Genomic DNA, 26849 nt, shown 5'->3' with positions numbered 1-26849 from the left:
GCTAGTTTACTCTTCGGCGTCTACAACTGAGAAAGTTTATCAGAGGCAAAGAGCTTGAAAGCTATGAATGAGGAGGGAGGAGGGGTGTGGTAGGGAATGTGGCGAGGAAGGACAGAAGGCACACCAAGGCTTGGTATAAAGAGGATGAGCAAGCTGGGCAGGGAGGGCAAGGACCCTGCTGCGAATGGAGGGGTGGAACAGAATGGCAGCGAGACAGTGAGCGTGGAGGAATGGTACTAGAGTGAAGCAGGAGGGAGGAAGGAACACCGGCTGGGGAAAAGCAGCGAGTCCGAAGGCGAATCCCATCCGCCACTGGCGGACCTCAGGCGAACCCCTTCGCCTCGGCAGACTTCCGTTTCCTCCTCCGTAAGCCCGGACCGTCCCCGGCATCCCAACCCGAGCCAGGCTCTATCAAGATAACGGACGTGCGAGTCCGAGCGGGCAGCAGCCAGCGTTCAGGGGCGCCTAGCGAACGTTGGCGGCCTCGCAATCCGAGTCTGCGCTTCCTCTTCCGGCTAGCGGGGCCCAGCCACCCGCTCTGCCCCACCGGAGCGGCCCGAGGGCGGCCGGCCGGAGCACCGCGGCCTCGCGGGCGCAGGGGAGGGAGAGCGGGCGGATACTGCACCTTCCCCCGGGCCCGCCCGAACCGTCCCGACGCGCTATGGAGCGGGCCTACGCCGCTTCATGCCGCGCCGCCTCCGCTCCCGTCTGGGCCACAGCAGCTTCCTCGGCGGCGGCACCGGCGGCACCCAGGCGGCGGACGAAGGGGCTTAAAGGCGGCGGCGACCGAGACGGCGGCAGAGGCCTCGGCACTTCCGGTTCCTGGAGCCCCGCCCTCCGACGGGGGAAGGCTAGCGGCCGGACCAAGAAGGATAACTCTCGCCACTGCGCGCGACCGGGCCCCACAGCGCCACCGAGCGGCCGGAGGAGGAGCGGCAAGTCGATTGCCGGACCAGAGGGAAAAAACCAGAAAAGGTGAAGGCAGGGACTTGCTCAAAGTCCCAAAAGGAATCAGCAAGTATTGACCCCATCGTACCGTCAACATATCTACATCGCCAACTCAAAGTAGATAACTCCATGTTTACAGGCTGGTGAGGTGGCTCAGCAAGTGCTTACAGGCCCTTGCCACCAGGCCCGGAGACTTGAGTTCAATCTCTGGGTTTCGGAAGATTTCCAAAGGAGAAAATCGGCTCCCTCTGGCTGTCATCCAACTTCTATATAGCTCTCGCTCGCTCTCTCTCTCTCTCTCTCTCTCTCTCTCTCTCTCTCTCTCTCTCTCTCTCACACACACACACACACACACACACACACACACACACACACACACACTAAAGCAGGAAGCCAAAGGGTAAAAATTCCTGCCTTTTTGAGATGACAGATGCTGAGAGGCTACGGCTTTGGTGACAACAGCATTACACAGTTATGATGGAAAAAAACCTGAATTTGGATAGAGAAATTTGTCTTTAATGTAAAAGATTTCAGTACGCCATGCAGTCTTTTTTTGGGCCAGGGTCCACTCTGTAAAACAGGTAACAACATGTCACTTAGTTGCAATGAAAGAGAACAATGTCTATGATATTGATACATTAGAAATGGAGAAATAAGGCCCAAGGGTGGCTGTTATAGTCAGAGGCAGGTCCCATGACCCATAGTTTCTTTCCTAATCTACACTATACATTAGCTAAGGGTAAGGATAGCTGGGAAAGTTGTAGGAGAAGACCAGATCCGTGGAGAAGCTGAACCCCAACCCCCATTTGTTACTATTGTGTGTGGGAACTGAGTGTCATTGGGACTATTGTAATGGCACTGATGATCCAAGGCACCAAGTCCCACTGCACAGAGTGTACTGACCTTAAGGTTAAATGAGTTTTTAATGTTGAGGTTTTTTTTTTTAAATGTTGAGCTTCCTGAAAGGATGGTCAGAGGTTTTCTCTAAGTATCCCTTAGGAAATTTATGACCTGAGAGCAGGTTTTAAGACTTTAAACACACACCCAATTTATTATTTATATTATATTTATATTATATTTATCAAAATGCTATGAGCTATCTGGTACTTCCTTCACACTCGTAGATTCTCTATTATGTGCTGATGCTATTCTAAAACCTGGGCCCACAAAGAGTAAGGGGAAAAGGACAAATTTCCTGCCTTTTGTGCAGGTTGATAATTTCATAATGAATTAGAAGACAGGCCTGGTAGTACAGGCTGGTAATCCCAGTACTCAGTAAGTTGAGGCAGGAGGATTGTAAGTTCAAGACCTGTGCGGGCGACTTAATGAGAGCAAGCCAAACTCCGATTTTTCGGTTTTCAGTTTATTTTCTCTCTTCTCTACCGTGGTTAAGAGGAACAAACCAACCCTCACTTGGCTACGAAAGGCACTCAGTGGTAGAATGTGCGCTTAGCAGCAGGTGCAGTGTCTTGAACCTGTAGCTCAGCTCCTGGGAAACCAGACAGAAGGGCTGCTCTGAGTATGAGGTTACAGTGAGATGGAGGCCAGCCTGGTGGATACAGAAAAGCCTGCTGCAGAGTGAGACCCTGTCTCAAGCCTCCCCTCCCACCAAAGGTGCTTAGGCTTGTAGACAACCCTCAGATCCTGATGAGGCCGTAGGGCATGGTCTTCAGTACAGCATCTTGACACCATCACCTGCACCCACACAACTACAGAGCGAAGGGCCTAGCCAGAGCTTATCTGGGTCTCAGTAGAGAGGGTAGGAGGATTGTGAGGTGGAGGAGTTCCTGGCAGTTTCCCCTGGGAAACTGCTCACGAGATACTTCTCTCCCTGCAGTTTCCTAAGGCCTATGTGGCTTTCTCTCTCCCTTGCATGCATGAAAACTGTTTAGTGCAGACTAGAATTGGCTGTTCAGGGATGAGGTGTCCCATACCTCACATCTCCCTTTTGTTTCAACATTTTCTGAATCAGTGTGCAGGTCAAGAACCCTGAGAAGCACTGGACGTGGTGGCCCACACCTTTAGTCCCAGCACTCAGGAGGCAGAAGCCGGGAGATCTAGGTGAGTCCAGCCTGCTCTACAAACTGAGTTCCAGACAGCCAGGGCCACACAGAGAAACCCTTTCTCAAAAAAAAAAAAGAAAAACAAAAAAGAAAAGAAGAGACCAGACCAGAACCCCAAGAGGCTGCCCGGTACCTTTGTGTACCTTCATCTGAACCTGAGAGTGAGAGGCCAAGTCTAAAAGTCTCTCGTTGTGTGTCTACTGGCCAAGCAAGTCAGGCCTTGCCAAGTCTTGTTATGTGTGTTGACAAAGCTTCGCTGGCTTTCTGCTGCCCGGAAATCTTGGCACTGACCAGGAAAAGACAAGTTACCTAGAATATGGAGCATGAACGAGAGCACATCAGGGAAGAGGGCTGAAGAGGTGGCTCGGCAGTTAAGAACCCTGATGCTGTTTCAGAGGACCCGGTTGCGTTTCCAGCACCCACACAATGGCTCCTGTGACTCCAGTTCCAGGGGATCTGATGCCCTCTTCTGGCCTCCGTGCATACCAGGGACTCACATAGTGCACATGCATACATGCAGATAAACTCATACACATAAAATAAAAATAAATAAATCTTCTAAAAACCCTTTAAAGATAGCACAGCAGGGCTGGTACAGGTCCACTCTATGCAGACTGAAGCAAACCATCACCTAGAGGGCAAGTATGAGGGGTCAGAATAGAGCGCTCTTCCTGTGGGATCCGGACTACATCCTGGAGCCAGTGCCTGTGTGAGGCATTGGGTCTATAGTCTAGACTCTGACAACCTTTCATTCTGGGCCTCTACCGGTGACCAAGATTAAGGAACCAGACTCCTGTAGTAAGGCACGCCTGGCTTCACATCCAGGCTCTTCTCCCTGTAACAGTGATGTCAACCCTGTCTCAGTTTTCTCTCCCTTAGCTGTAAAATGAGAACAGTAACACTGTTCAGATGGACATCACTGAGTGAAATAATACACTGAGAGAATTAGAAATGCTTATGCACAATGGGCATTCCATGTGTCTTCTGATTTATTAATGAGAGTGATGTGAGTGATACAGTAAAAGCCTTTCCTCTGAGAAGATGGAAAGCACAAAGCCAGTCCTGGGGCCTGAACCATCCTCCTTAGACAAGACCCTTCTGGACTGCCAGTGGCCATGTCAGAGGAGCAGTGGGTAGCAATTGACTTCAGGGCGTCAGTCCACTGGGAGGAAAATCCCTGATGGGTGAATCTCAGATAGGCAAGGCTCTGAGACCACAGACTCCAGAATGGTTTTTGCTTCTGCTTTGCCTTTACATGTTTGCCCCATCATCTTCCTCTGGTATCTGGCATGGTGTGAATGGGTGTGGGGAGATCCCCACCGCCTGTAATGTAGTGTGTTTACCTCATGGAAACATCCCATTCTACTGGATAATTTTACCTGTGGATTATTATGAAGATGATTCATTCCTAAACTGTAACATCTAATGGATAATAATAATGTTAAATAGATTTTGGATGATTAGAAATATAAACAAGGAAGTGTCACACTGCTACAACACATGAGTTTCTGTTGAGGAGCCATGTAGACTGTGGCTTAGGTTAATGATTAAGAAAAACAGTTGAGTCCCAGTTAGTCCAGCTAGCTTAAATTCTTTTAACCAATGTTGGGGAATGTGTTCACAGGTTTCAGAGTGCATCACAGCTAAAACAAAGCTCTGAAAATAACTTAAAGTTGGACTAAGATGTTTTTGTCAAATAGATTTGAGGTGAAAAACCCAAGAAGACAATCTAAAGTTTTAGAAAGTCACATAGCTGAGTGAGGAACTCTTTAAGGTCAGGGAACAAGAACAAAGCAGCCAGATTATCATTAGCAAAATTGCCTTTCTTGCGAGGACTGGTTGGTGACCAAAGGTGGTGATTAATTCCTTGTGCCCATTTTGCCCTCCATCTTATGATATAAAAACTATTGATGAATGGGTATGTACCCTAAAGATTTAAAGTAGAGCTGACTGATTACTTTTCATATATAAAAGTTTAAGTTTGTTATCCCTTTAAGATTCCTTATAAGATTACCTTTCAAGATAAGTAATAAAGTAATTGGCCCTTTCTTTGTAACCACAAAATGTAGCCTGCCAGTAAAAGACCTGTCTGAGAAGAATATCTTGCTTGCCTACACGGTTAATCTATAATAAGTTGCTTGGGTGTGAATGTATGTGGGTTCCTGGTAAGTTGTTTTTCACCTGTAACACATAAATGTTTAATGATTTAAGGGATATGGAAAACATACTGGATTTTTTTTAACTGTTTGTTTTGTATTCATTGTAATCATTCACTTGAAAAACAGAATGTAATCACATTGTAATTTTTATATTGCCTGAAAGATTTTGCTGAGGTATATAAGCTGTAGGAAGAAGAATAAAGATAGAGTTAAAATGGGCTAGAAGGGGAACACCAGGAATGAGAGAGTTAGAAGCAACTAGAAGGAAAACATCAAGAATGAGAGAAGGAAATCACCAGGAAAATAAAGAATAGAGGATGCAAAAGAAGAATAAATAAAGGTCTAAAGGAAACCATCAAGAGTGTATGAGTGTCTTTTTTCCCCAACCTCCTCAGATAAAAAAAAATATCTAGTATGCTGCTATTCCGTGGCTTCTCTTTGAATCCTTCACTGCTGGGGGCTGATCCTGGTGCCCGCCTGCAACCCCCTCCTCCAGGCAGCAATACTAGATTTTATATATATAATATCCACCTACATCTATCTACTTATATCCTATCTTTCATTCATCTGCTATCTGCATACCTACCTACTGTCTATAATCTACCTATTGAACTATCATCTATTTAAAACCCAAACTCACAGAATCAAGGAATTGGAAATGATTTAAGAGATTATTATACTTACTTCTTCTTTTCTGTTTTGTGTTATTTTGGCTCTGGGGATTGAATGAGAGGCTTCATATTGCCTGACAAGCATACTATCATCAAGCCATATCTCCAGCCTATACTTCCTTCTTTATTCCCAGAGAAGGAGAGTGATCTGCTCAATGTCAAAAAGCCCCTTAGTGGCAGGTTTCAGGTAGAACTCCCAAAATTAACCAACAAGGTGCAATGATCTCAGGAATTGGGGAGTTAAGTTGGTTGGTTAAGTGGTTGCCATGCAAGCCTGGTGAGCTGAATTTGATCCCAAGCACCTCCATAAAAAAGGCAAGCTTTGGCGGCACCTGCGTGTAGTCCCAGCACTGGGAGACAAAGATAGGAGGATCCCTTGGGCTCCATCTCCAGACAGGCTAGCTGAGTCAGCAGCTTCAGGTTCACCGGGAAATTCTCCCTCAAAATTAATTAACTAGTTTCAATTTTGTGGAGAGCAATTGAGGAAGATGCCCAATGTCTACCTCTGGCTTTCACATACATACATATACATGTGCATGCACACTAAGCACACACATGTATACATAGTCACATGAACACACACATACTATACTGATCTCTTCCTAGATGTAGAACTTGACCAAGGCCAATGCAATATAAAACCTCAGGAACTGAGAGGCATGCTCTCAGGCCCGCATGCACTCTCTCCAGCAACAAGCATCACTCTCCCAATTTGACGACAGTCTAAACACAACTTCCAGACATAATTAAAAGACAAATCAATAATCCTGCTAATCTTCCTTTTGTATTTACATTTTACATGTGGACAGAGAAACATTTTCAAACCACATGTATTTAATTGTCTTTGTTTGTCTATAGCTCAACTCAACCTGGACTAACTGGAGTAACTCACTCATGTAGCAACAGAAAACATACATTTGGTCAAACATAGGTAAGCCCTGTGTCGTGTACGTTATATTGATAAATTGTCACCTGCTGTTTGAGCTCCCTGAGAAGCTGGCTCTAGAAGCAGGTTTGCCTCTCTCCCATTTCAGAGCCAAACAGGTTTCTCTTCAAGTGTCCTCCAAAGTTCCTTGTCTGGGGATGGGTTGGCCTCTCTGCCCCTGTTCACAGGGTGTTTACTCTTGGGATGTTTTGCCCTTCTGGATATTTTGTCTTACACGTAAAGTTGAATCTACTAAAGGGAGAATTTGGCATCTCTCCTCTTGGGTCCCACCATCACAACTCCCAGAGTGCACTGGCTGCCTCCTACCAGCTCTCCAAACTGGCAAGGAGCAAACACTCCTGTTCTAGTGTCCTTTCCCATTGCTGTGATAAAACATTCTGACAAAAGCTACTTAGGAGAGAAAGGGTTTGTTTTAGCTCCCCATTCCAGATTGCAGCCCACTGTAGCAGAGGCGTCAGGAACTTGAAGCAGCCTATCACATCGCAGCCAAGTCAAGAGCAGAGGGAGAGTGGATGCAGCATGGCATGTCCAGCTGGTTCTGTCCTTTTCACACTGCCCAGGACCCAGCCCACCATCGTGCTGCCCGAATTCAGGGTGAGTCTTCCCACCTCAGCTAACCCAATTAGGAAAATCTCCACAGTTATACCCCACAGTCTAACACAATCCAGAAAATTCCTCACCGAGACTCCCTTTCTCGCTGATTCTGAATTGTGTCAAGTGGACAGTAAATCTAAGAGTCACAGTTACACAGGAGGAAAAACAAACCAGAAGTTACTTCCCAGTATCTTCCCTCTGTACAACATTAATAGCATTAAATTTTGTAACAAATCATAAACACTTCCAGTGTCACTAGTGTTGAATTTGCTACTTTCCCAACTATGGCTTCCTGCCATTTTTTTTTTTTTTTACCTTGTATGGTGTTTATAGACATTAGTACATCTTTCTCCCTTGAAACTATTTTCTTAGACTAAAATCCACAAAAGGTAAATCGCTAGGCTGAACCACACAAATTTCTGTTTTTCTCATTACATATTGCAATGTTGCTTTGCAAAATGACTCTGTAAATTTAGACTTCCCATAGTTACATTAAGCATGGGTGTGCCAATTTCACCAAAGCTTTTCTATTTATTTATTTATTTATTTATTTATTTATTTATTTATTTATTTATTTATTTATCTATCTATCTATTTATTTATTTATTTAGGTTTTTCAAGACATGGTTTCTCTGTGTAGTTTTGGTGCCTGTCTTGGATCTCACTCTATAGATCAGGCTGGCCTCGAACTCACAGAGACCCACCTGGCTCTGCCTCCTAAGTGCTGGGATCAAAGGCTTGTGCCACCACCGTCTGGCTAAAGAGGAGACCATTTTGTTTTATTTCACATGCATTGTATGTCTATATGAGGATGTCGGATCCCCTGGAACTGGAGTTGCAGACAGTTGTGATGTAGGTGCTGCCTGTGGGTGCTGGGAATTGAACTGGGGTCCTCTGAAAGAGCAGCCAGTGCTCTCGACTGCTGAGCCATCTTCTCAGCCTACTCACCAAAGCTTTTCTAGCACTGAGTACCATCACCAACATTTTCTTTTTCTTTTTCTCTATCAGTACTCGTCAACATGTCCTTTCTGAAAGACATCATGTTAGATGTTTTAAGATGCCAAATCAGGGCATCTAGTGGGGGAAATGATCATAAGCATGTAATGTACACAGGGAGAGCTGGTAATTTCAGGAAACAGTGGCTAGGTTAGGGACATAGCATGCACCAAACTGCAATAACAAAACATGGGTTTTCTCCTGATTGATTGATTGATTGATTTAGCCTGTCCTGGATCTTGCTCTGTAGACCAGGCTGGCCTCTAACTCAGAGATCTGCCTGGCTCTGCCTCCCGAGTGCTGGTATTAAAGGCATGCATCACCGCTGCCCAGCTCTCCTAATTTTTTTATAGTTAAATTTTTGAATAGGCAATTCTGTCATATATTTACAAAATATTGAGGAGGCCTGAGAGATGGCTCAGCTTTAAAGGACTTGTGCAAGTGTGGAAACCTGAGTTTGGACTTCCGGTACTTGCAAAAGCCAGATACAATGGTACACATCTGTAAACCTGGTGCTGAGGCAGATCACTGGAACTTATTGATCAGCCAACAGTCAAATCAATGAGCTCCAGATTCCCTGTTTCAAAAGATAAGGTGGAGAGTGGCTGAGGACAACATCTATGTTAAATTTTAGCTTCCACATGCATGTATACACACATTCACATATACCTTCCACATTCCCCTTACATACACATACCTACATGAACATGCGCGCACGCGCGTGTATACACACACACACACACACACATCTTTAAGGTATAAAAAGGTACATGGTAGCCGGGTGGTGGTGGCACATTCTTTTAATTCCAGCACTCGGGAGGCAGAGGCAGATGGATTTCTGTGAGTTCGAGGCCAGCCTGATTTACCGATCAAGTTTCAGGACAGCCAGGGCTGCACAGAGAAACGCTGTTTCCAGAAACCAAAAGAAAAAGGTATAAGGTGAAATGTTTTCTCCTATCCTAGGCATCCGGTTTCCTTCTCGCCCCAAACTGATTGTTCTCATGTGTATACTCACAGTGATGTTTTAAGACATGCAAACAGATGCATCATTTTACTATGTGTTGACTTCTACTACTGCTGCACTATTTATGCACAAATGTCTGCCAAGTGTCTGTGTTTGGCATTCATATAAGCAGCTAAGAGAACCAGAATTATCAGGTGGGCAGGAGAGACTATGAGAAAAAGGTCCCCCCTCCCCCCATGCAAGGCTGGTCTGGAAGGAGGCCTTAGTTCAGGTGCGGACAACTCCAGGATTTCCTTTGAACTGTAACTGGTAAGCTGATCTTTCTGGTAAGGACTAGGTGCAGTACTCACCCTCTTGGCATAGTCGGGAGTTTTAGGTATATGATCTGATAGTCCCCCTCTAGATGCCTGGGTTAATGCCGTTAATTTCTCTCCCTTAGTGGTTTAGACAGACACACCTGCTTCTGGTTATGGATAACTGGTTAGACGGCACGCATAGGTGAGGCCCCAAATCGCTGAATTCAGCAGCTCTATCAGACCCTTTCTTCTTTTTTGCCTCAGACATGGTCTTAGGCATCCCAGGCTAGTCTCAAACTCCAAATATGACCTTGAACTCTTGATCCTCTTGCCTCCACCTGTCTCTCTTTCTTAAAAAAGTACACACACACACACACACACACACACACACACACACACACACACACATTAGAAACAAGTCTTCTGTCCACACCTATGCCTGTATGCCAGAAGAGATCATCAGACCATATTACAGATGGTTGTGAGCCACCATGCAGTTGCTGGGAATTGAACTCAGGAATCTCCAGAAGAGCAGCCAGTGCTCTTAACCTTTGAGCCATCTTTCCAGCCCTGCATCCACCTCCTAAGTTCTAGGATGACATGAGTGGGCCACTAGGCCTGGGTTATGTGGTTCTGGGGATCCAACCTGGGGCTTTGTGTATGCTGGGCCAGTGCTCTGCTGAGCTCCACCCCCATCTTCACCAGCTCCTTTTCTTAAAGTCCTTCAAGCATTAGAAGAGTAAAAAGGTGAACATGAAGGCCAGCTGGGATCTCTTGCCAACAGCAGGAAACCAGGCTTAGGCCCTGGCACAGCCTTCATCGGTGTCAAGGACAAAATAAAGCTTCCTTCAGGGCAGTGACTGATCTCTGAGAAGGGTTACAGGGCCTGGGCCAAACAGGGGTAGGAAGGCTGTATCTAGAGGACACTCAAGACTAGACCCTGTTTCTTTTTCATTTGACTGACAGATGGCCTTGAACCAGGTATGTTACCAAGGATGACTTTGAACTTTTGAACATCCCAAGTGCTGAGGTTACAAGTGTTCTCCACTATTCCTGATTAATGTGGTGCTGGAGGTCAAATTCAGGGCTTCGTGCACGCTAGGCAAACACTCTACCAACTAAGTTACAATCCTCTCTACTGAGCACTCTCTCTGTCTCTCTCTCTAGGATTTCCATAATAGCTGTGCTTCTCTGCAGAAAACCTTAGAAACAGACGATAACAGTACCAGGAGCACAGTTGCAGCACAGTGCTGCACGTGGGTCCTTGGAATGGAACCTCAGCACTGCTGAGATGCAGAGGTAGATACTGGAAGGAGGAAGAAGATGATGATGATAAGACAGGAGGAGGAGGAGGAGGAAGAGGAGGAGGAGGAGGAGGAGGAAAACTGAGGAACAACAAATCCAAGTCTCTTATCTGATGGCCACAGGAATTCTGGCTCAGAGGTTATGTTATAGTATACCAGTGGTGACCAACCCAGGATGACTCTGTGCCTTATGTCTGTAGAAGCCAAAATAAAATGCATTTCATGTTTCAGTAACTTTCACCTTAGAGGTCAGCAAATAAGTCTCAGGTTTCAAATATGCTAGATTAAAAGGATTTTTGTATCTCAATCCACATCCTCCAAAATTGCCAAACTGATTGAAAATAACAACAACAACAACAACAACAACAACAACAACAAAATAGGTAGCTGTTAGGATTTCCAAACATTGCCAGTAAATGTAAACTTACTGAGACTCTGTAAAACTGCTCATCAGGGTTTGTTACCTTGTGACCTGGTAATTCCCATCCCAAGTATTTACCTAAGAGAACTGTCTCTATCCACCAAAAAAGACAGGTCCTAAGTGTTCACAGCAATGTTATTTATAATAGCCAAGAACCAGAAACACCACAAATGTCCATGAAGATGAGAATGGACCTGGTGTGGTAAAGCACTCCTGTAGTCCCAGCCTCAGGATCAGCCGGGTGTGGGGGCACGCTTTTAGTCACAGCGCTTGGACTTGGGGACCAGTCTGGTGTACATAGTGAGTTCCAAGATAGCCAAGGCTGCCTCAAAAGAGACCAGCCTGGAGACTTTATCTCAAAATATAAAAAGAAACTAGGAAAAGGAGTCGTTTGTGCTGCATGCATACATTTAATTACTACACCAAAGAAACAATGAACTGACTCTCAAACCAATAAATCTTATGCGTGTTATGTTGAATGAAAGAGCCAGATAGAATTTTTAAAGTTTATTTTATGTGTATGGATGTTTTGTATGCCCGTATGTCTGTGTTCTACAGGGAGAGTTGCTGCAGAGCTCTTATCTGCCTTTTCTGTCCAGTACCTTCTGCGTTTGAAGTATGTAAATCTTTTTTTTTTTTTGCCTTCGAGACAGGGTTTCTTTGTGTAACAGCCCTGGCTGTGCTGGAACTTTCTGTAGACCAGACTGGCCTTGAATTTACAGAGATCTGCCAGCCTCTGCCTCCTGAGTGCTGGGATTAAAGGCATGTGCCACCACCTGACCTAACCCAATACCTCATTTTTAAAGTTCAAGGCTCATAGGGTTACTGCTGTCCTTATCTTCTACCTGGCAGATTGCATCAACTGCCAACTGGTTTGCCAATTACCGATTCCTTGGCACAGAGAGGTTGCCTTTCTGGGTATGTATTTTATGACCCTCTGGTTTAATAAACTTTCTTGGCTCCTGTCTGTCTGTGGGATGCAACCGAAGTACTTCTATGAAGCAAACAGAGAGTTTCCCAATCTCATCTCTGCACTCTGCTACCTCTCCCTTCACTCCTTCCTCCCTGGTTCACTGCCCTAGTGCTGATTCTGGCAATTCCTTCTCACCTCTCACAATTTGACTCTCAAGGGTACCACGTCACACGTCTGACCATGGTTCTATTCTGACTTCCTACCTTCGTGAGCTCAGCACATTTGGATATTAACTTCTCTATGTTGTTGTGTTATCCACTCACTGAGCTAACTGCTTCCTGGGGACACAGCTCAGATAGGAAAGCAGCATTTCTGTGACCACAGATGGAGCACTGGGGAGATGACCATTCAACAGGGAAAATGTTCGACACACAAGAGCTAGGACCTGAGCTTAAGCCTCAGTACCTAAGTGAACCTAGAGATATGGATCCTTGGGACTAGTTGATGAGCCAGTCTAGCCTACTTGGTAAGCCCTGGACCAATGAGAGACCCGGTCTCAAAAATGTGCAGCATGCAATCCCAGCCCTGGGAGCAGGAGGACCAGTAATCCTCCTTTACAGAGTCTGGAAGAGAGAACAAAGACAACGTGGACGTTCCTGAGAAAAGTCACCTGGGATTGCCCTCTATCCTACACGTGTGCTTGGACACACACACACACACACACACACACACACATGAGGAAGGGGAAAATGTTTTCCATTATGTTCTTGTTGAAGGCATTGGTGTTTTTAGTTCAGGCTTTCTTCTTTTTCCTCCTCCTCCTCCTCCTCCTCTTCCTCCTCCTCATCTCCTTTTTCTTTTTCTGATAGTCTTACTATGTAGCTCTAGGTACAAAGATCCACCTACTTCTGCCTCCAAAATGCTGTGATTAAAGGTGTGCGACACCACGCCTGGTCCCAGGCTTCTTGTTTAAGAAAGACTTCACTGCCCAACAAATAGAATAGCCATTTGTTATAAATAGCTATTTACATTAACCAGTAAATTAAAAAAAAAATAAAAATCAGTTTCTTAGCCTCGCCTAGCCACGTTCTGAGCGTTCACCAGCATCCTGTGACTAATGGCCATCGTACTGGAGAGCACAGAGAGCAACACATCAATCACTGCTGACAGGTGTTTATTTTATTAACAGACCTAGGGGTCTATTCTGTCTTGTGTGAGTGGCTTTGAAGCCCAGAGAAGGAGTGCGCTCTCATTAAACGCTGAGTTCACCTGGAATAACTTGGAAGGGATCCCTGCACACAAGCCTCTTCCCACGCCGACCCGCCCTTTCATTTGTAGATTAGAGCTTTTCACTTTCACACTCTTGTGCAAGGACCCTCCCTGAAGCGCCATAGGCAGTATGGGCAGTGCCAGGAAGCCTCAGCGCCCAAGGCCGCTGCGCCCGCCGCGGATCACGTGGCACGGCCCCTCTGCGCCCCCACCATGTCCGTCCCGCCCCCGTCCGCGCCCCCGCCCGGCTCGCACCGCCCCCCCGTCCTCACTGCGCAAGCGCGGGCCGCGAGCGTGGGGCATCTCGAGACAGCCAGGTTTGCGGGCTGCGGAGCGTGGAGGTTTTGCGGCCTGCGTTCTGCCGGCTCCAGCGGCTCACAGGCGAAGTAACGAGGCGCAGCAAGCCGAGCCTCCCCGCTCCCCCGACAGCGTGGGCCATGGAGACTCAGGTGCTGACGCCGCACGTCTACTGGGCTCAGCGACACCGGGAGCTGTATCTGCGCGTGGAACTGAGTGACGTGCAGGTAAAGGCCAGGCTGCCGGCTGCGCGCGGGATCGCGGCCCCGGGTACCCGCCGCCCGCCCTGCTTGTATGCGCTCCTGCAGTGCGCCGGTGGGAGCCGCGAGTGGGGTGCCCGGCCTTCCCCCAGGGCTGCAGGTGCCATCGGGGGTTCCGCGCGTGCCCCCCCCCCCCCCCCCCCGGCTTCCGCATTGTTCCTGGCAGGCGCCCTGGGGAGGCGTCCTGGAGGCATGGCCGCCGGCTCGCGGGGTGCCCGAGGCCCTCTGAGACGTGGGATGAGCTCTGTGGGTCTGAGGTGCGGTGTGACAGTGGCCTGTTGGGCCGTGACTGGACGTCAGCGCTGGTCTCTGAGGTCTAGCTCCGGCGGCCCACTGACGTTCTCAAGGCCCGCCACTGAGCATGGGGGGCGGGGGGCAACCCCCCAACCGTTTAGTGATGGAAATCTGCGTTCTCCCCTTCCAAGGAAATGATTTTCATCCTCTCTAAGGCTGTGAGTTCGGCTTTGCCGAGTTGCGTAAAGAAATTATCTTGTTACATTAAGCATAATTTTCATCTCATTTGCCCATTAATGCGAGCAAATAAAATCCTTGGGAACTTCCGTGTCTCTAACCAGACCATCCAGTATTCTGATCTTTGTGGAGCTAGTGGTTTTGGTCTGGAATGTTCTTTCTACAGTCATCATTACTCCCTAGTCTTCTTGACATCCAGGGTATTCTAACATCCTTCATTCCACTGACTGTCTGTTGCTCATAATTAGACACTTGTCTGGATTCATCAATTCAGCTGGCATATTTTCTTTCGGAATCTAGGTACTGGGTGTCCAGTTGAATCTAATCTTTGCTTCAGAAATGTAAATTGTTTCCTCTTGTGAACAATGCAGATAATACTGGCCAGAATGTCTTTGAGTAAGCAGTAACATTTCGTGGTGTGCCATTTAATGTGTTAAGCCAAACTGAACTATGCTTTTCTATAGTAGAATGAATAATTCTCTGTGCTATCTTTCTCTTACTCTGCCACAGGATTCTTTGCTAAAATAAGGGAAAAAAACATTTAATTTTTTTATTTATATTTTGGAGACAGTCTTGCTATGTAGCTCTGGCTGGCCTGGAACTCATGTAGACCAGGCTGATCTTGAACTCAAAGAGATCCACTGACCTCTGCCTCCTGAGTGCTAGGATTAAAGACTTGCACCACCATGCCCAGAGATACATGTTTGAAATATGTTAACAGTGAAATCTGTGAATGTGGAGAAAAAGGTGAAACTTTCTTTTGGAGAGCAAAGTCCATTTTAAGAAATATTGGGAAGAATAAGTCTCTCACCCAATATAGAGGTTTTATCTTTCTGGGGCTTCCCATCTGCTATTCTGAGGCATTAATTAATTTTAAAGCAACATGTCAATCAATACTGTGTGTAAGATACTACAGATTTATAGAGATGAGTCAGACAAGCACAGGCGACTTTCCCAGGGAAGCATATTACACAAAGCCGAAAAGTCTGTTCATGAATATGTCTTTGGTAATGTGGTTTGGTGTTGAAACAGGTCCTTGGCACTAAAGGAATTCTTTACCTCTCTTTCATTGGGTTGGAGATGACTTCCAGAAATGAGATGACTTGCTGTGTACTTGTTACTGGGAGAACTTTCCAGAGAGCCTACCTGTAGCTAAAACCAAGTTCATTGTTCCTACTCTCTTCAGATGGGGGGTGATAGTGTCTATTGAGGGAGTGTTAGAACTGATCATAGGATTTTAGCATTGGTGCTTGGGAATGCAAATGGAAGAGGGAGCTCACTGTAGCTTAGATGCTTTGGGTAAACAGACAGTTCTGGGAAAAAAACAGAAAACAAAAAACCCACGAGGACAGACAAGTATAACGATTAAACTGTTGAGAAATAGCATTCACTTTGACCAAGAGAGGAGGGTGTCTGGTATTGTTTTGGTGGTGATGTGACCAGGTGATTATGTTTATACAGAATTATGTACTAGGCTTTGCCTCACTTTGTTAAGGTTTCAGAGTATTCTTTTCAGAAGTTGTTACTGTGAGATGGTAATGTCCAATAAGAGAGTAGCCTGTCTAGCTGCAGATTTATCCAATGTCGAGAGCTGCCTCTGTTTATTTCCTCGATTAATCTCCTCAGGTTGTGTTGAAATGATGAAGCAATTCATTTGCTCAGTACAAGCCATTTAAGGATCCCCACTCTCGTTGGCCCTTAACGTAGGCGCTGGGCTCTGGGACAGCCAGCTGTCCACTACCTCTGCCTCTGATAGCATGTCCTGCAGCTGATGAGTAAATTTCAAAGGGTTGAAAACTGCACATTAGTGTGTGTGTTGGGGATGGCCCGTTCTGTCCCCCCCCTCCTAGGACACTGGACATAGTCCAGTTGTCACATCGGTCTTCGAGTTGCAGAATTGGTGACTGATGAGAACCCACTGCTTTCATGTACAGGAATTAATTGTGTACAGAGACGACTTCACAGTAGCATTGTGCTTGAGGTGAGTAATAGCTGCAGCAGGGGAATGGTGACTTTGAATAGTGTTTCTACTGAAGGGCGGCATTAATGGGCAGGTCTGCCTCAGCCGCCATGGTGGCCAAAGCCTATGTGTTCATTTATCAAACTTTCAGTTGTATGTGGACAGAATACACAGCTCAGCTGGAAAGATACCATTTTTTGTCACTGTCTTTTCTTCCATTCACTAGCTGGAGACCACAAATAATATGTGCCTCATTCCCTTCATTTGTGTAAATGTGAAGAATAATATCTAATTCACAGGGAGGGCCCTGTTGATGTTTGAGTTGGGTTTAAAAGTGATTTGTAAGCCAAGCCATGGTGGTATACACCTTTGATTGCAGCATGTGGGAGGCAGAGGCAGGTGGATCTCTGTGAGTTCCAGGATAGCTAGGGCTGTTACACAGAAAAACCCTGTCTTGAAAAAAAAAGGAATTTGTAGATTCTAGTGTGCCACCCAAGCAAGTGGGGTTTTATGACCGTGACACTAAATCTTAGATGAGAGGCAGACACACAGCAGTGGAGCAGAATGTCATCTATTAGCAGGCCTGTCCACATACGAAATCTTATCATATGACTAAGATGGCTTTACAAATTACTTGGGAAAGAGTGACCCATTCAGAAAATTGGATTAGGTGCACTATTAATCCAAGTGGCAAAAGATAAGATTCCTGTCTGTGTCATTCACAAAAATCGTTCCCAAGTGGGTTAATGAGCTGACTGCATGAAGTGAAGCTGCTGAGGAGAGCTGAGCAGAGTGTAGTATTCGACACAGAAGAACATCTGAAGAAACAAAAGCATAGGACCTAAAGGAAAAGCTTGGTGAGTAAGACAAGCTTAAGGAAGATGCTTGCCGAAAATACCCTGGCAGCTGATTTGCATCTTGCCTAAAGAGCAGAGTATGCAAACAGATGTGTTCTCTAGCAGAAAAAAGAGCAGATAATAAAAGCAGGTCAATGAATGGCCAGGAACCCTGCAATGACGCCTAATTTCAGTAATATTCAGGGGCAATGATAGGGTGGTATTTTTTCACGTGAGATTGGGAAATACAGAAGGTGTCTGACATTATCAGCTAATGCTGTGGATGTTTGGGGGAGAGACATTAAACATTCTTGCAGGGAGGGGATGGCTGTGGTGGCACCCTCCTTTAATCTCAGAATTTGGGAGGCAGAGGCAGGTGGATCTCTGTGAATTTGAGGTCAGCCTGGTCTACATAGCAAGTTCCAGGTTAGCCAGGGCTATATGGTGAGACTCTGTCTCGAGGTGAAAAACTGTATTGTGGTGTGTGTGTGTGTGTGTGTGTGTGTGTGTGTGTAAGTTTGAGACACAGTGCATGTGTGGAGATCAGAAGATAACTTGCAGAGTCAGCTCTCTCCTTCCATCATTTGGGTCCAGGGACTAGAACTTGTGTAGTCAGGCTTGGGGGAAAGCTTCTTTGCTCACTGAGATATCATTCTGGCCCAAAGGAGGCATTTTTTGTTGTTGTTGTTGTTGTTGTTGGTTTGTGAGCCCCCAGTGAGTCATTTTTAATACAGTTAGTGTGAATATTAATTGGTAAAATTTTTTTTTGGAAATCAGTTTGACAATGTCTGGTTGAGTTGAAGATGTACTTAAGTAATTACAGCTGTACCAGTGTCTGCTTTATTTCCTTTTAAGCCACAAATAGAGCAGAATGCCAATGGATATTAGTTATGGATGGCCATGTTATAGTTTTTAGTGTTTGGTTAATTGCTTGACATATTTCACAATAAAATTCAGAAGCTTTGAATTGTTCATAATCACAAAACAAAATGATCACAAGGTGGTACACTTGGAATGAATTAATTCAGGTACAAGGCCCTGTACTAGGTACTTGGTGGAAACATGTAATATAAAGGTGGCATCTTCAGGTTGAGGTGGGCAGACAGGGCCTAGCTTACTGAGTAGAGCACTTATCTAGATAAGTGTTATGGAGAAAACAGAGTGCTGAAATGGTAGGGGCAGTTTTAAATAAAGCAGTCAGGGAAGGCTTCATGGGAGAAATGATGTTTGAGCCAAGAGAAACTGGAAGAATAAAATGAGTTATGCAGGAGGCATGGAGTAGGACGGGGTTGTAGCTCAGAAGAAGAAAGTGTTCTTTGAATGCTTGAGAGGCCATGGAATTGATCCCCCACGTCACACACAAAAATAGACAAAGCAGCCCAACCTGGGGAAAAAAAGAAACCCAGAGATCCAACATTCTGACAAGTGCACAGACTTAAAGACAGGCCAGGGCTTGGAGGGTTCTGGGGAACAGAAAGGATGTTAGTATGTGTGGGGTGTGGTAAGAAACAAGGGAGAGGGGGTTGGAGGGTTTAAAGATGTAGGTCATGTAAAGTCTTGTTGCCATGGCAGGGAGCTTGCATTTCATTGTGAGAGCAATGGGAACTATTGAAGAGTTTTGAGCAGCAGGATGACTCCCTGGGACCTGTATTTTAAAAATTGCTCGGGGCTTGCTGGTACAGCTCAGTGGTAGAGTATTTGACGACCACATGGCAAGGGCCTGTGTTTGTGTCCCAGCACTTTGTGCATGAGGGTGGTTCTCTGCATCTGCTATGTGGATTATAATGGGGCAGATGTGAAATTACAAGGACATTCCCCTTTCTTTTAGACAGGCTGGCCTTGGACTGGCTCTGTAGCGAGGATGACCTTGAGCTTCTGTGCCTTTTGCCTCCACCTCTGGTAGAGGGATTACAGACCTGGCTTTGGAAGACCATGCTGTTTTCTTCTGAAGATTTATTTCTCCTTTATGTGTGTGCATGTTTTGTCTGCTTGTGTTCTTGTGCACCATGTGCATGCAGTGTCTGTGGAAGCTAGAAGAGGGTGCTGGACTTTGACAGCTGTGAGCCACCATGGGGTGCTGAGAATCAAACCTAGGTCCTCTGGAAGAGCAGCAGTGCTCATAACCACTGAGCCATCCCTCCAGCCCCACGAAGACCCTTTTTTAAAAGGAGGCTGTTATAATAGTATGGATGAGCAATAAGGTGGTTTATCTAGAGATGAGAGTGGAGCTGGAACCAAATGAGATGTTTAGAGAGAAATACTGTCAATCAGACATGGACAGATTTCATTTGGGGGAGGGAGAGAAAGGAAGGAACCAGCAACTAGTCATAATGATTTTGGTATGAGCACAGAGTAGCCAATGGTGTTTTACTGAAATGGCTAAGACTAGAATAATTTTAGGGGCCAAATCAAGAGTCCCCTTTTGGACATAAACAATTTCCACATATAAACAATTTTGAAATATGAGCTAGTAGAGTTTAGGGCAGTATTTGGTTTTGAAAATGAGAAATTTATGGTACCTTAGACTTAATTGGTTTCAAAATGCACCATTATTTTCTATAGGAGGGAAAAGGGGATGCTGTCTAAACTAAGGTACATGCTTTCTAGTACATTGGAGTGTTTAATTATTGAGATCTAAGATCTTACTAAAGGTGTCTCTCATTGTCTAGTTAGAGGCCACCAGAAACACACCTGCAACCAAACAGGGGACTTTGTCTTTGTTTCAGTTAACAGCCCTGTGGGAAAAGCTGTGTCTCAGTAAGAGTTTTGTTGTGTTTGTTTTTTGAGACAGAGTTTCTCTGTGTCTCCCTGGCTGTCCTGGAACTCTGTAGACCAGGTAGGCCTGAAACTCAGCGATCCACCTGCCCCTGCCTCCCGAGTGCTGGAATTAAAGGCATGCACCATCACCACCCAGAAAATTTTTTGAAAAAGAAGCCATGCAAGGACTTGGGGATGTCATGCAGTGGTAAAGTGCTGGCCCAGAATGTGTAAGGCCCTGGGTTCCATTCCTGGCACTGAAAAAAAAAAAAAAGAGCCTTGTGTAATTGTGGGATTATTACATGGAGAGAAGAGTTATCAGGAAATCCTTCCATGGAAAGCAGTAGCTAGTAAATTCAAGACACCCTCTCAAGATGTGGAGTAAAGCTGGAGAAGAGTCTGGGCCAAGTCATTTTGGGTCTTCATGTTCCAGATTCCACCTGCACAGCTCCTCATCTCTGTGACTTCCTGCAGAACTATTTTCTGGTTGCAGCTTCAGGCTTGCTGCATTAACTATTCTACATAGGGTCTCATCACACACAGGCAAAGCTAAATATCAGTGATGTGAATGAGAAGGGAAACCCTTTGTGTAAAGCCTTGCTTAATAGAAAGTTCATGAACTCTTTACACTTGTGCATTGCTTTACTTTACTTCCTTGAACAATTACTGAGGTCTTAGGGATATAGAGCCAAACATGACAGGTCCCTGCTGTCACAATGCAAGTCCAGAGGATCAAAGAAGCTAATAAACAATAATTACACAACAGTGTGGAAAGTGTTGTAGCGAAGGTGAATGCAGGAAAGAAGCTGCATTAGAACTGATGTCCTGCAGGCATGGACACTGAGATGTTTTAAGAGGAGGAAGAAGCCATGTTTGGTGGCTCACGCCTTTAATCCCAGCACTTGGGAGGCAGAGGTGGATCTCTCTGAGTTCGAGAGAGATGGTCTACAAAGCGAGTTCCAGGACAGCCAAGATTATTACACAGAGAAACCCTGTCTTGAAAAACCAAAAGAGGAGGAAGAAAACAAGGTGGCTGTGAGTGCTGACTAATGTCAGCACCCTGTGTGTGTTCTTCCAACTCAGCAATCAGAATAATCTTGAAATGTAAGTGGGTTTTTTGTTTGTTTAACTCCCCCCACTCCATTACTGTGTGTGTGTGTGTGTGTGTGTGTGTGTGTGTGTGTGTGTGTGTGCGCGCTTGCGCGCGGGCGTGCGTGCGTGTGTGTGTGTGTGTGTGTGTGTGTGTGTGTGTGCGCGCGCGCGCGCACAAGGTGCATGTTTAGAGGTCAGGAGAGATAACCCAAGGAGTTGGTTCTCACCTACCATGTGGACTCTGGGGATGAAACTCTTGGCTGTAACTACCCCTACCCATAGAGCCATCTCACTGGCCCACGAGAAGTCTTTTTAAAAAATTTTTTTTCCCAAGACAGGGTTTCTCTGTGTAGCCTTGGCTGTCCTGGAACTCACTCTGTAGACCAGGCTGGCCTCGAACTCACAGCGATAGGCCTGCCTCTGCCTCCTGAGTGCTGGGATCAAAGGCGTGCGCCACCACCGCCCGGCTAAGTAGTAGTATTATTTTTTAAATGACAGTGGTTGAAGGCTGTGGATTTGCAGATGAAAGAGAGAGGCAAATAAACATGGTCAAAGTAGGGCATGAACCAAGATCTAGCTGACTTCAAGGTCGTCTTTTGCTCTTTTCCATGTGTCTTTCATAAGCTAAGGCTCATTCATTTTTTAGTAAGAGGCTGGCTTGTGTAAGTCAGCCTTTCTGTTTAAAAACAAAAGCATCAAATAAAAATATCAAAAACTCTTTGGGGCCCTCTTTGTCTGTATAGCGAGTTCTCGGCCGGCCACTCAGGGCTCAGTGGTGAGATCCTGTCTAGAGGTGGGCAAGAGCATGAACAGCAACATTCAAGAACTCAGTAAATACACAGAAGTGAAATTGGGAACTCAGATAAGGCTTTTGCCCTGAGTGTTTGCTCAGCTAAGTGAACTTGAACTTCAGTGCTGGCAGCCCAATAAGGTGCGGGGTATTAGAAGTTTTAAGATCAGAGTTTAAAATCTCCCAGAGGCATGACATTTAATTTCTCCCCTAAAAACTGTCCTTTAGATCAAAACTCAAGATCCGTCAAAGGTGTGACATGCCACTGAGGTCTTTCCCTGCACCACTTAGGTCAGGCTCACTAGACATAAGCTCCCCTTACCTTCCTATCCCCAGTCGTTGGAACAGTGAGCAAAGTAAGTCAGGCAGCAGAGGCGCACACCTTTGATCCCAGCACTCGGGAGGCAGGGCCAGGAGGATCTCTGTGAGTTCAAAACAAACAAACAGTGAGCAAGTAGAAGAGAAGTCCTTGAGGGGTTAGAAATGGGCTCATAAGAGGTGATACAGCCCAGGTTTACACAGTGAGGGCGTCAGGAACATCTCAGGACTTCATGTTCATAGTCTCAGTAGGGTCCTTCCATTCCTGGTAGGAGTAAGTGCAACAGCAGGTGGCATGTCTTTAATCCCAGCACTTGGGAGACTGAGGCGAGCTGATTTCTGTTAGTTGAGGCTGGCCTGGTCTTCCAGGACAGCCAGGGCTACATAGACAGACCCTGTCTCAACAAATCAATCAATCAGACAGTCAACCAGTCAATCAATCCTTCAGTCAAAAAGAGCAGCTTCAGCTCCAGCTCCTCTCTAGTGTAGCTATGCTGCTTTCACTTAAAAACCTTTAGGCAAGTGCATCAGCTCATAATGCTCGAGATTTCAGCGAGCCATGTAGCTATAACAATATTGAAGTTACATGTGCCTAGTGACGAAGACCTCTTATATGTAAGTTATGTGCTCTAATTTATTACTGTCACCAGATCTCCAACCCCCCCTCCTCTCAGTTTTGAATTTTGAATTTGTTTCTGGCATAAGCCTTTTTAATCAATTGATAATAATTAATTAATTAATTTGTTTTTCAAGACAGGGTTTCATTGTGTAGTCCTGGATCTCCCTCTGTAGACCAGACTAACCTCATACTCATAGAGATCCACCTGCCTCTGCTTCCTGAGTGCTGGGATTAAAGGTATGTGCTACCATACCTGGCTATTTTAATTGTTTTATGTGTATATGGTTTATGGTGTTTTCTCTGTGTGTATATCTATGTACCACATGCATGCCTAGTTCTTGAGGAGGCAGAAGAGGGCACCGGATCCCCTGGGACTGGAGTTAGAGATGGTTGTGAGTCACCATGTGGGTGCTGGGGATTGAACTCAGGACCTCTGGAAGAGCAGCCAGTGCTCTTAACCTCTGAGCCATCTCTCCAGCCTTGTATAAGCCTTTTTTAAACTGCAAGATATCCTTCCATGACCATCATCTTTGGAGAGGTTGAACCTAGCATGCACAGTGTGTTGCTGGGTAGGGCCTGCTCTATTTTGGCTGAGTTAGCACCTGAAATCTCTGGCTCACAAAAACATTTAGCCACCTACTTAGCTTGTGGTATGGCTAGGTATGTCAGCCTTGCTTGGACATATCTGTCTGCCTGAGATGAAGAAACCAGGCCACCCAAGCCTCTTTTGGTCCCCACCCAAGGGACTTAGGGTAGTAGAACATAAGGAAAGACCTATGTAGGAAACTTACCTCTACGACATCCCATAACTATATAGCCTTCCATGATAATATGTATATAGAAACCTATTTGTTGGGCTGGGGAATATAGCTCAGTGATAGAGCATCCCCCAACATGTACAGGACTCTGAGTTTGGTCTCCAACTCTATGAAAAACCAAATAAGGCAAAATCTGCAAAAATGCCTGTTTCTCTTAGATGATCCCCCATACCTCAGAAATGTAGCCCTCCCCCTTTTCAGTGGTTGACATGAGAATACAGAGTCATCCTTGCCATACTTAGTGGAAGAGGTTACACATTTAGTCCAGTTTTCCTTCTGGGATAAACCTTTATTTCCTCTTCTTATCTGTTTTGGAAACACAATACCAGAAGATGAGGGGCCCAGTTCCCAACACAACTCCCACAAGTGAGTTCTTGGGAGTGGGTCTGAAATTAAGATCGATATTGTTGGTCTTGCATAATTCCAACAAGTCAAGGCAAGGTCTTCATGTGTCCTCAGCTTTTGGAGTCTGTGTACTGAGCAGATACTCGGTTTAAGCTGGGATCATATGCTCCACCACTGGGCTTGCACCTCCATATTTTCTGGAGATGTGGAGTACTGGGTACTGAGGGTGGTTGGGGGCGTGGTCAGGGCACAGGAGTGTACTTGGAAAGCTGTATCTTGGGTTGCCCTGGTGCATAACTGCCTGTAGTTCTGTCTTGGATGAGGTTCTTTAGTTCTGTCTGTCCTCCTGCCTCAGTGATTGCCCAGATTCTGGCCCCGCTGTGTGAAGTCTACACTTCCACCCAGGAGGTCGTTCATTGAAGTTGGCCATCATTTAGTCTTTCTCGCCCCCTTTTCCTTGCTGCTCTTGGCTCTCACAGAGCATGTAGGTACCCATTGATCCGGTGCAGCCCTGCTCCAGGCTTCTCTCTGTCTTGGCGGTTTCCTTTGATGAGTGAGAGAGTACAGAGAGCTGAGAGTCAAGCAGAAAAATAGATGTGTCAGATATGATACTGGGACTGCACTGCCTCTCACACAGGCACCCTGAGTTGTTGGTAGGAGATGGGCTTTTTTATCTCAGGAAAAAGGCCTTAGTTTTACCTTAGGCTGCTGACAGGTGCCTTAAAGCACTTTCTGGGGATAAATGAAAAGTCTGGAAAATTTGGAGCCTGATCCTCCTTTTCAGTTGGAAGTTGAGGGAACGTGGAGCCTGAGGCTGTTAGATCCGCAGCAGTGTTTTTGTGTTTGTTGACTGTTGTGAGCCCAGCCCTGTTGTAATTCTTGTCTTCTCCATTTTGGTGCAGGGCTCCCACCTATCAAAGGTGTTCCCAACCACTCTGTTCCCATTGTGCTTGCTTCCCTCTCGACTCAAATAACCCTTAACTGCCTGTACATTCTCTCCGTCTCCTTCCTTGCTGTCTTCTCACAGGAAGTGACTCATCTGTTCCACTGTGTAGTCAAGGATGCAGCCTCAGAGATCTATCTGTTCCTCCATCCACCTCACATAGCCCCTTGCTTTCCTAACCATCATAATGGATTGATTCACAGCCTGATCATTCTGCAGTTAGAGCAGTTCAGAGTCCTTGGAGGAGGCAGCAGTCAGCTAGGTACCCATAGACACAGAAACCTGCAGAGATGTGAACAGACCCCCTCCACACTCTTAGTGGGGAGGCACAGGGTAGGAGGTCAGTCTCCAGGAGGAGGAGGGAAGGAAGTTCCTGCTTTATTGTAATTTCTCCACATTAAAATGTCTCTTGTGTCCCTGGTCTCTCTTCACAGAATCCTGCCATCAGCATCACGGAAAATGTGCTGCATTTCAAAGGTTAGTATCTGGGCAGATGACTGTAGCCCTCTGCAGAGATCATAAGGCATGATGGCAGTTTCTCTTTTTTAAAATAAAAAAAAAAAAATTATTTTCTCTCTCTCTCTCGCGCTCTCTCTCTCTCTCTCATCCATCTATCTAATCTATCTATCTATCCATCTATTATTTATTTTGTTTTTAAACAGGCTTTCAGTATATAGCTTTGCATTGCTTGGAACTCACTATGTAGATCAGGCTGGCTTTAAACTCATACAGATCTGCCTACCTCTGCCTCCTGAGTGCTGAGATTAAAGGCGCGTGTCACCATACTTTGCAAACATATTTCTATTTTCAAACTGTGTGTTTGTGTATGACCACAAAGGCCAGATGAGTGTGTTAAATCCTCTGGAACTGGAGTTACATATGGTTGTGAACAGACATGTGGGTGCTAGGAACTGGACTCTGGTCCTGTGCAAGAGAAGCAAGACCTATATAACTGCTGAGCTGTTTCTCCAGCCCCAGTATTTGTTTTTAAAAATCAGAGTATTTGGACCATCTAGATGACTCCCTTCTAACCAAGTATTGCCACACATCAGTGACTGCATCTGTGACCCAAGCTGAAATAGAACCTCTGTCTGACACAGTGCACAGACATACATGCAGGAAACACTCAGAAACATAAGGTAAGTATTTAAACTTTCAATTTATTTGAAATTATAATGGAAACAAAGATAGACAACTTATTACACGTGTGCTGGGAAATGTGGGGATCAGTCCCAGGGCCCCCCACATGCTGAGCATGTGCTCTGCCACTGAACTGTATCCTCAGCCCAGGAGAACATGTCTTTTCTTTTCTTTCTTTCTTTTTTTTTTTAAAAGGTTTTGTTTTTGAGACATGGTCTTGCTATGTAGTCCAGGATAGCCTTAAACTCTAGATCTTCTTGTCCCAGCCTCCTGAGTGCTGGATTATAGGCCTGTGTAATCCTTTGCTGTTCTGATGGTCTCTGATTCCAAGGATTTAACCCATATTTTCTCTGTAGCTCCTGAGCAGGCTTTCTGTTGTGCCCAAGAAAATGGGCCTGTGCTCACAGGCAGCCAGTGGAGATGGGTCTCCTTCCTTTCTTGCCATTCTAGTTTTTCAGAGTTATTGTCCTCCCCCCGCCCAAGATGGCATCTCATATAGCCCAGGCTGGCTACAAACTTGCTATGTAGCTGAGGATGACCGTGAACTTCTGATGCTACTGTCTACCTCTCAAGTACATGAGCTTCTGTGCCTTGCTTCCTGGGGTTATTGGACAGTGGAATTTCCATTTTACCTGCAGTTCCACCCACCATGGTGTACT

General features: G+C 45.7%; 3 protein-coding genes across 4 annotated transcripts in view; 2 read left to right on the top strand and 1 right to left on the bottom strand.

The window, feature by feature from the left end:
* Dpp8 (dipeptidyl peptidase 8) overlaps positions 1-842 on the bottom strand; it is a 50034-nt gene extending 49192 nt beyond the window's left edge. Inside the window, exon 1 of one of the 2 annotated variants that reach the window (XM_036191810.1) lies at positions 626-842. The gene's annotated coding sequence lies outside the window, so the exon portion shown is untranslated. The other variant, XM_036191811.1, reaches the window with a different exon arrangement.
* Positions 145-2995, top strand: LOC118587600 (translation initiation factor IF-2-like). The gene is made up of 3 exons (XM_036193622.1): positions 145-216; positions 327-975; positions 2921-2995. The coding sequence occupies exons 1-3, from the start codon at positions 145-147 to the stop codon at positions 2971-2973; spliced, it is 774 nt and encodes a 257-aa protein (XP_036049515.1). The 3' UTR covers positions 2974-2995.
* Positions 2996-13794: 10799 nt separating this feature from the next.
* The window catches only part of Hacd3 (3-hydroxyacyl-CoA dehydratase 3), a 34793-nt gene continuing 21738 nt past the window's right edge, over positions 13795-26849 (top strand). Inside the window, exons 1-2 of the mRNA XM_036192589.1 lie at positions 13795-14068; positions 25485-25527. Of these exons, the coding sequence (XP_036048482.1) occupies positions 13982-14068; positions 25485-25527 (130 nt within the window). The 5' untranslated portion in view covers positions 13795-13981. The remainder of the gene's footprint in view (positions 14069-25484; positions 25528-26849) is intronic.

This window comes from Onychomys torridus, chromosome 7 (genome assembly GCF_903995425.1).
Source record: "Onychomys torridus chromosome 7, mOncTor1.1, whole genome shotgun sequence".
NCBI lineage: Eukaryota > Metazoa > Chordata > Mammalia > Rodentia > Cricetidae > Onychomys > Onychomys torridus.
This window is presented reverse-complemented; position numbering and strand designations above follow the sequence as displayed.

What these genes read in the sequence shown, in the direction of transcription:
- LOC118587600 (XM_036193622.1), top strand. Translation starts at nt 145, where the DNA reads ATGAGCAAGCTGGGCAGGGAGGGCAAGGACCCTGCTGCGAATGGAGGG. An exon ending in AACAGAATGGCAGCGAGACA is followed by an intron (nt 217 to 326) that starts GTGAGCGTGGAG and finishes GGCGGACCTCAG; the next exon opens with GCGAACCCCTTCGCCTCGGC. An exon ending in GAGGGAAAAAACCAGAAAAG is followed by an intron (nt 976 to 2,920) that starts GTGAAGGCAGGG and finishes TTTCTGAATCAG; the next exon opens with TGTGCAGGTCAAGAACCCTG.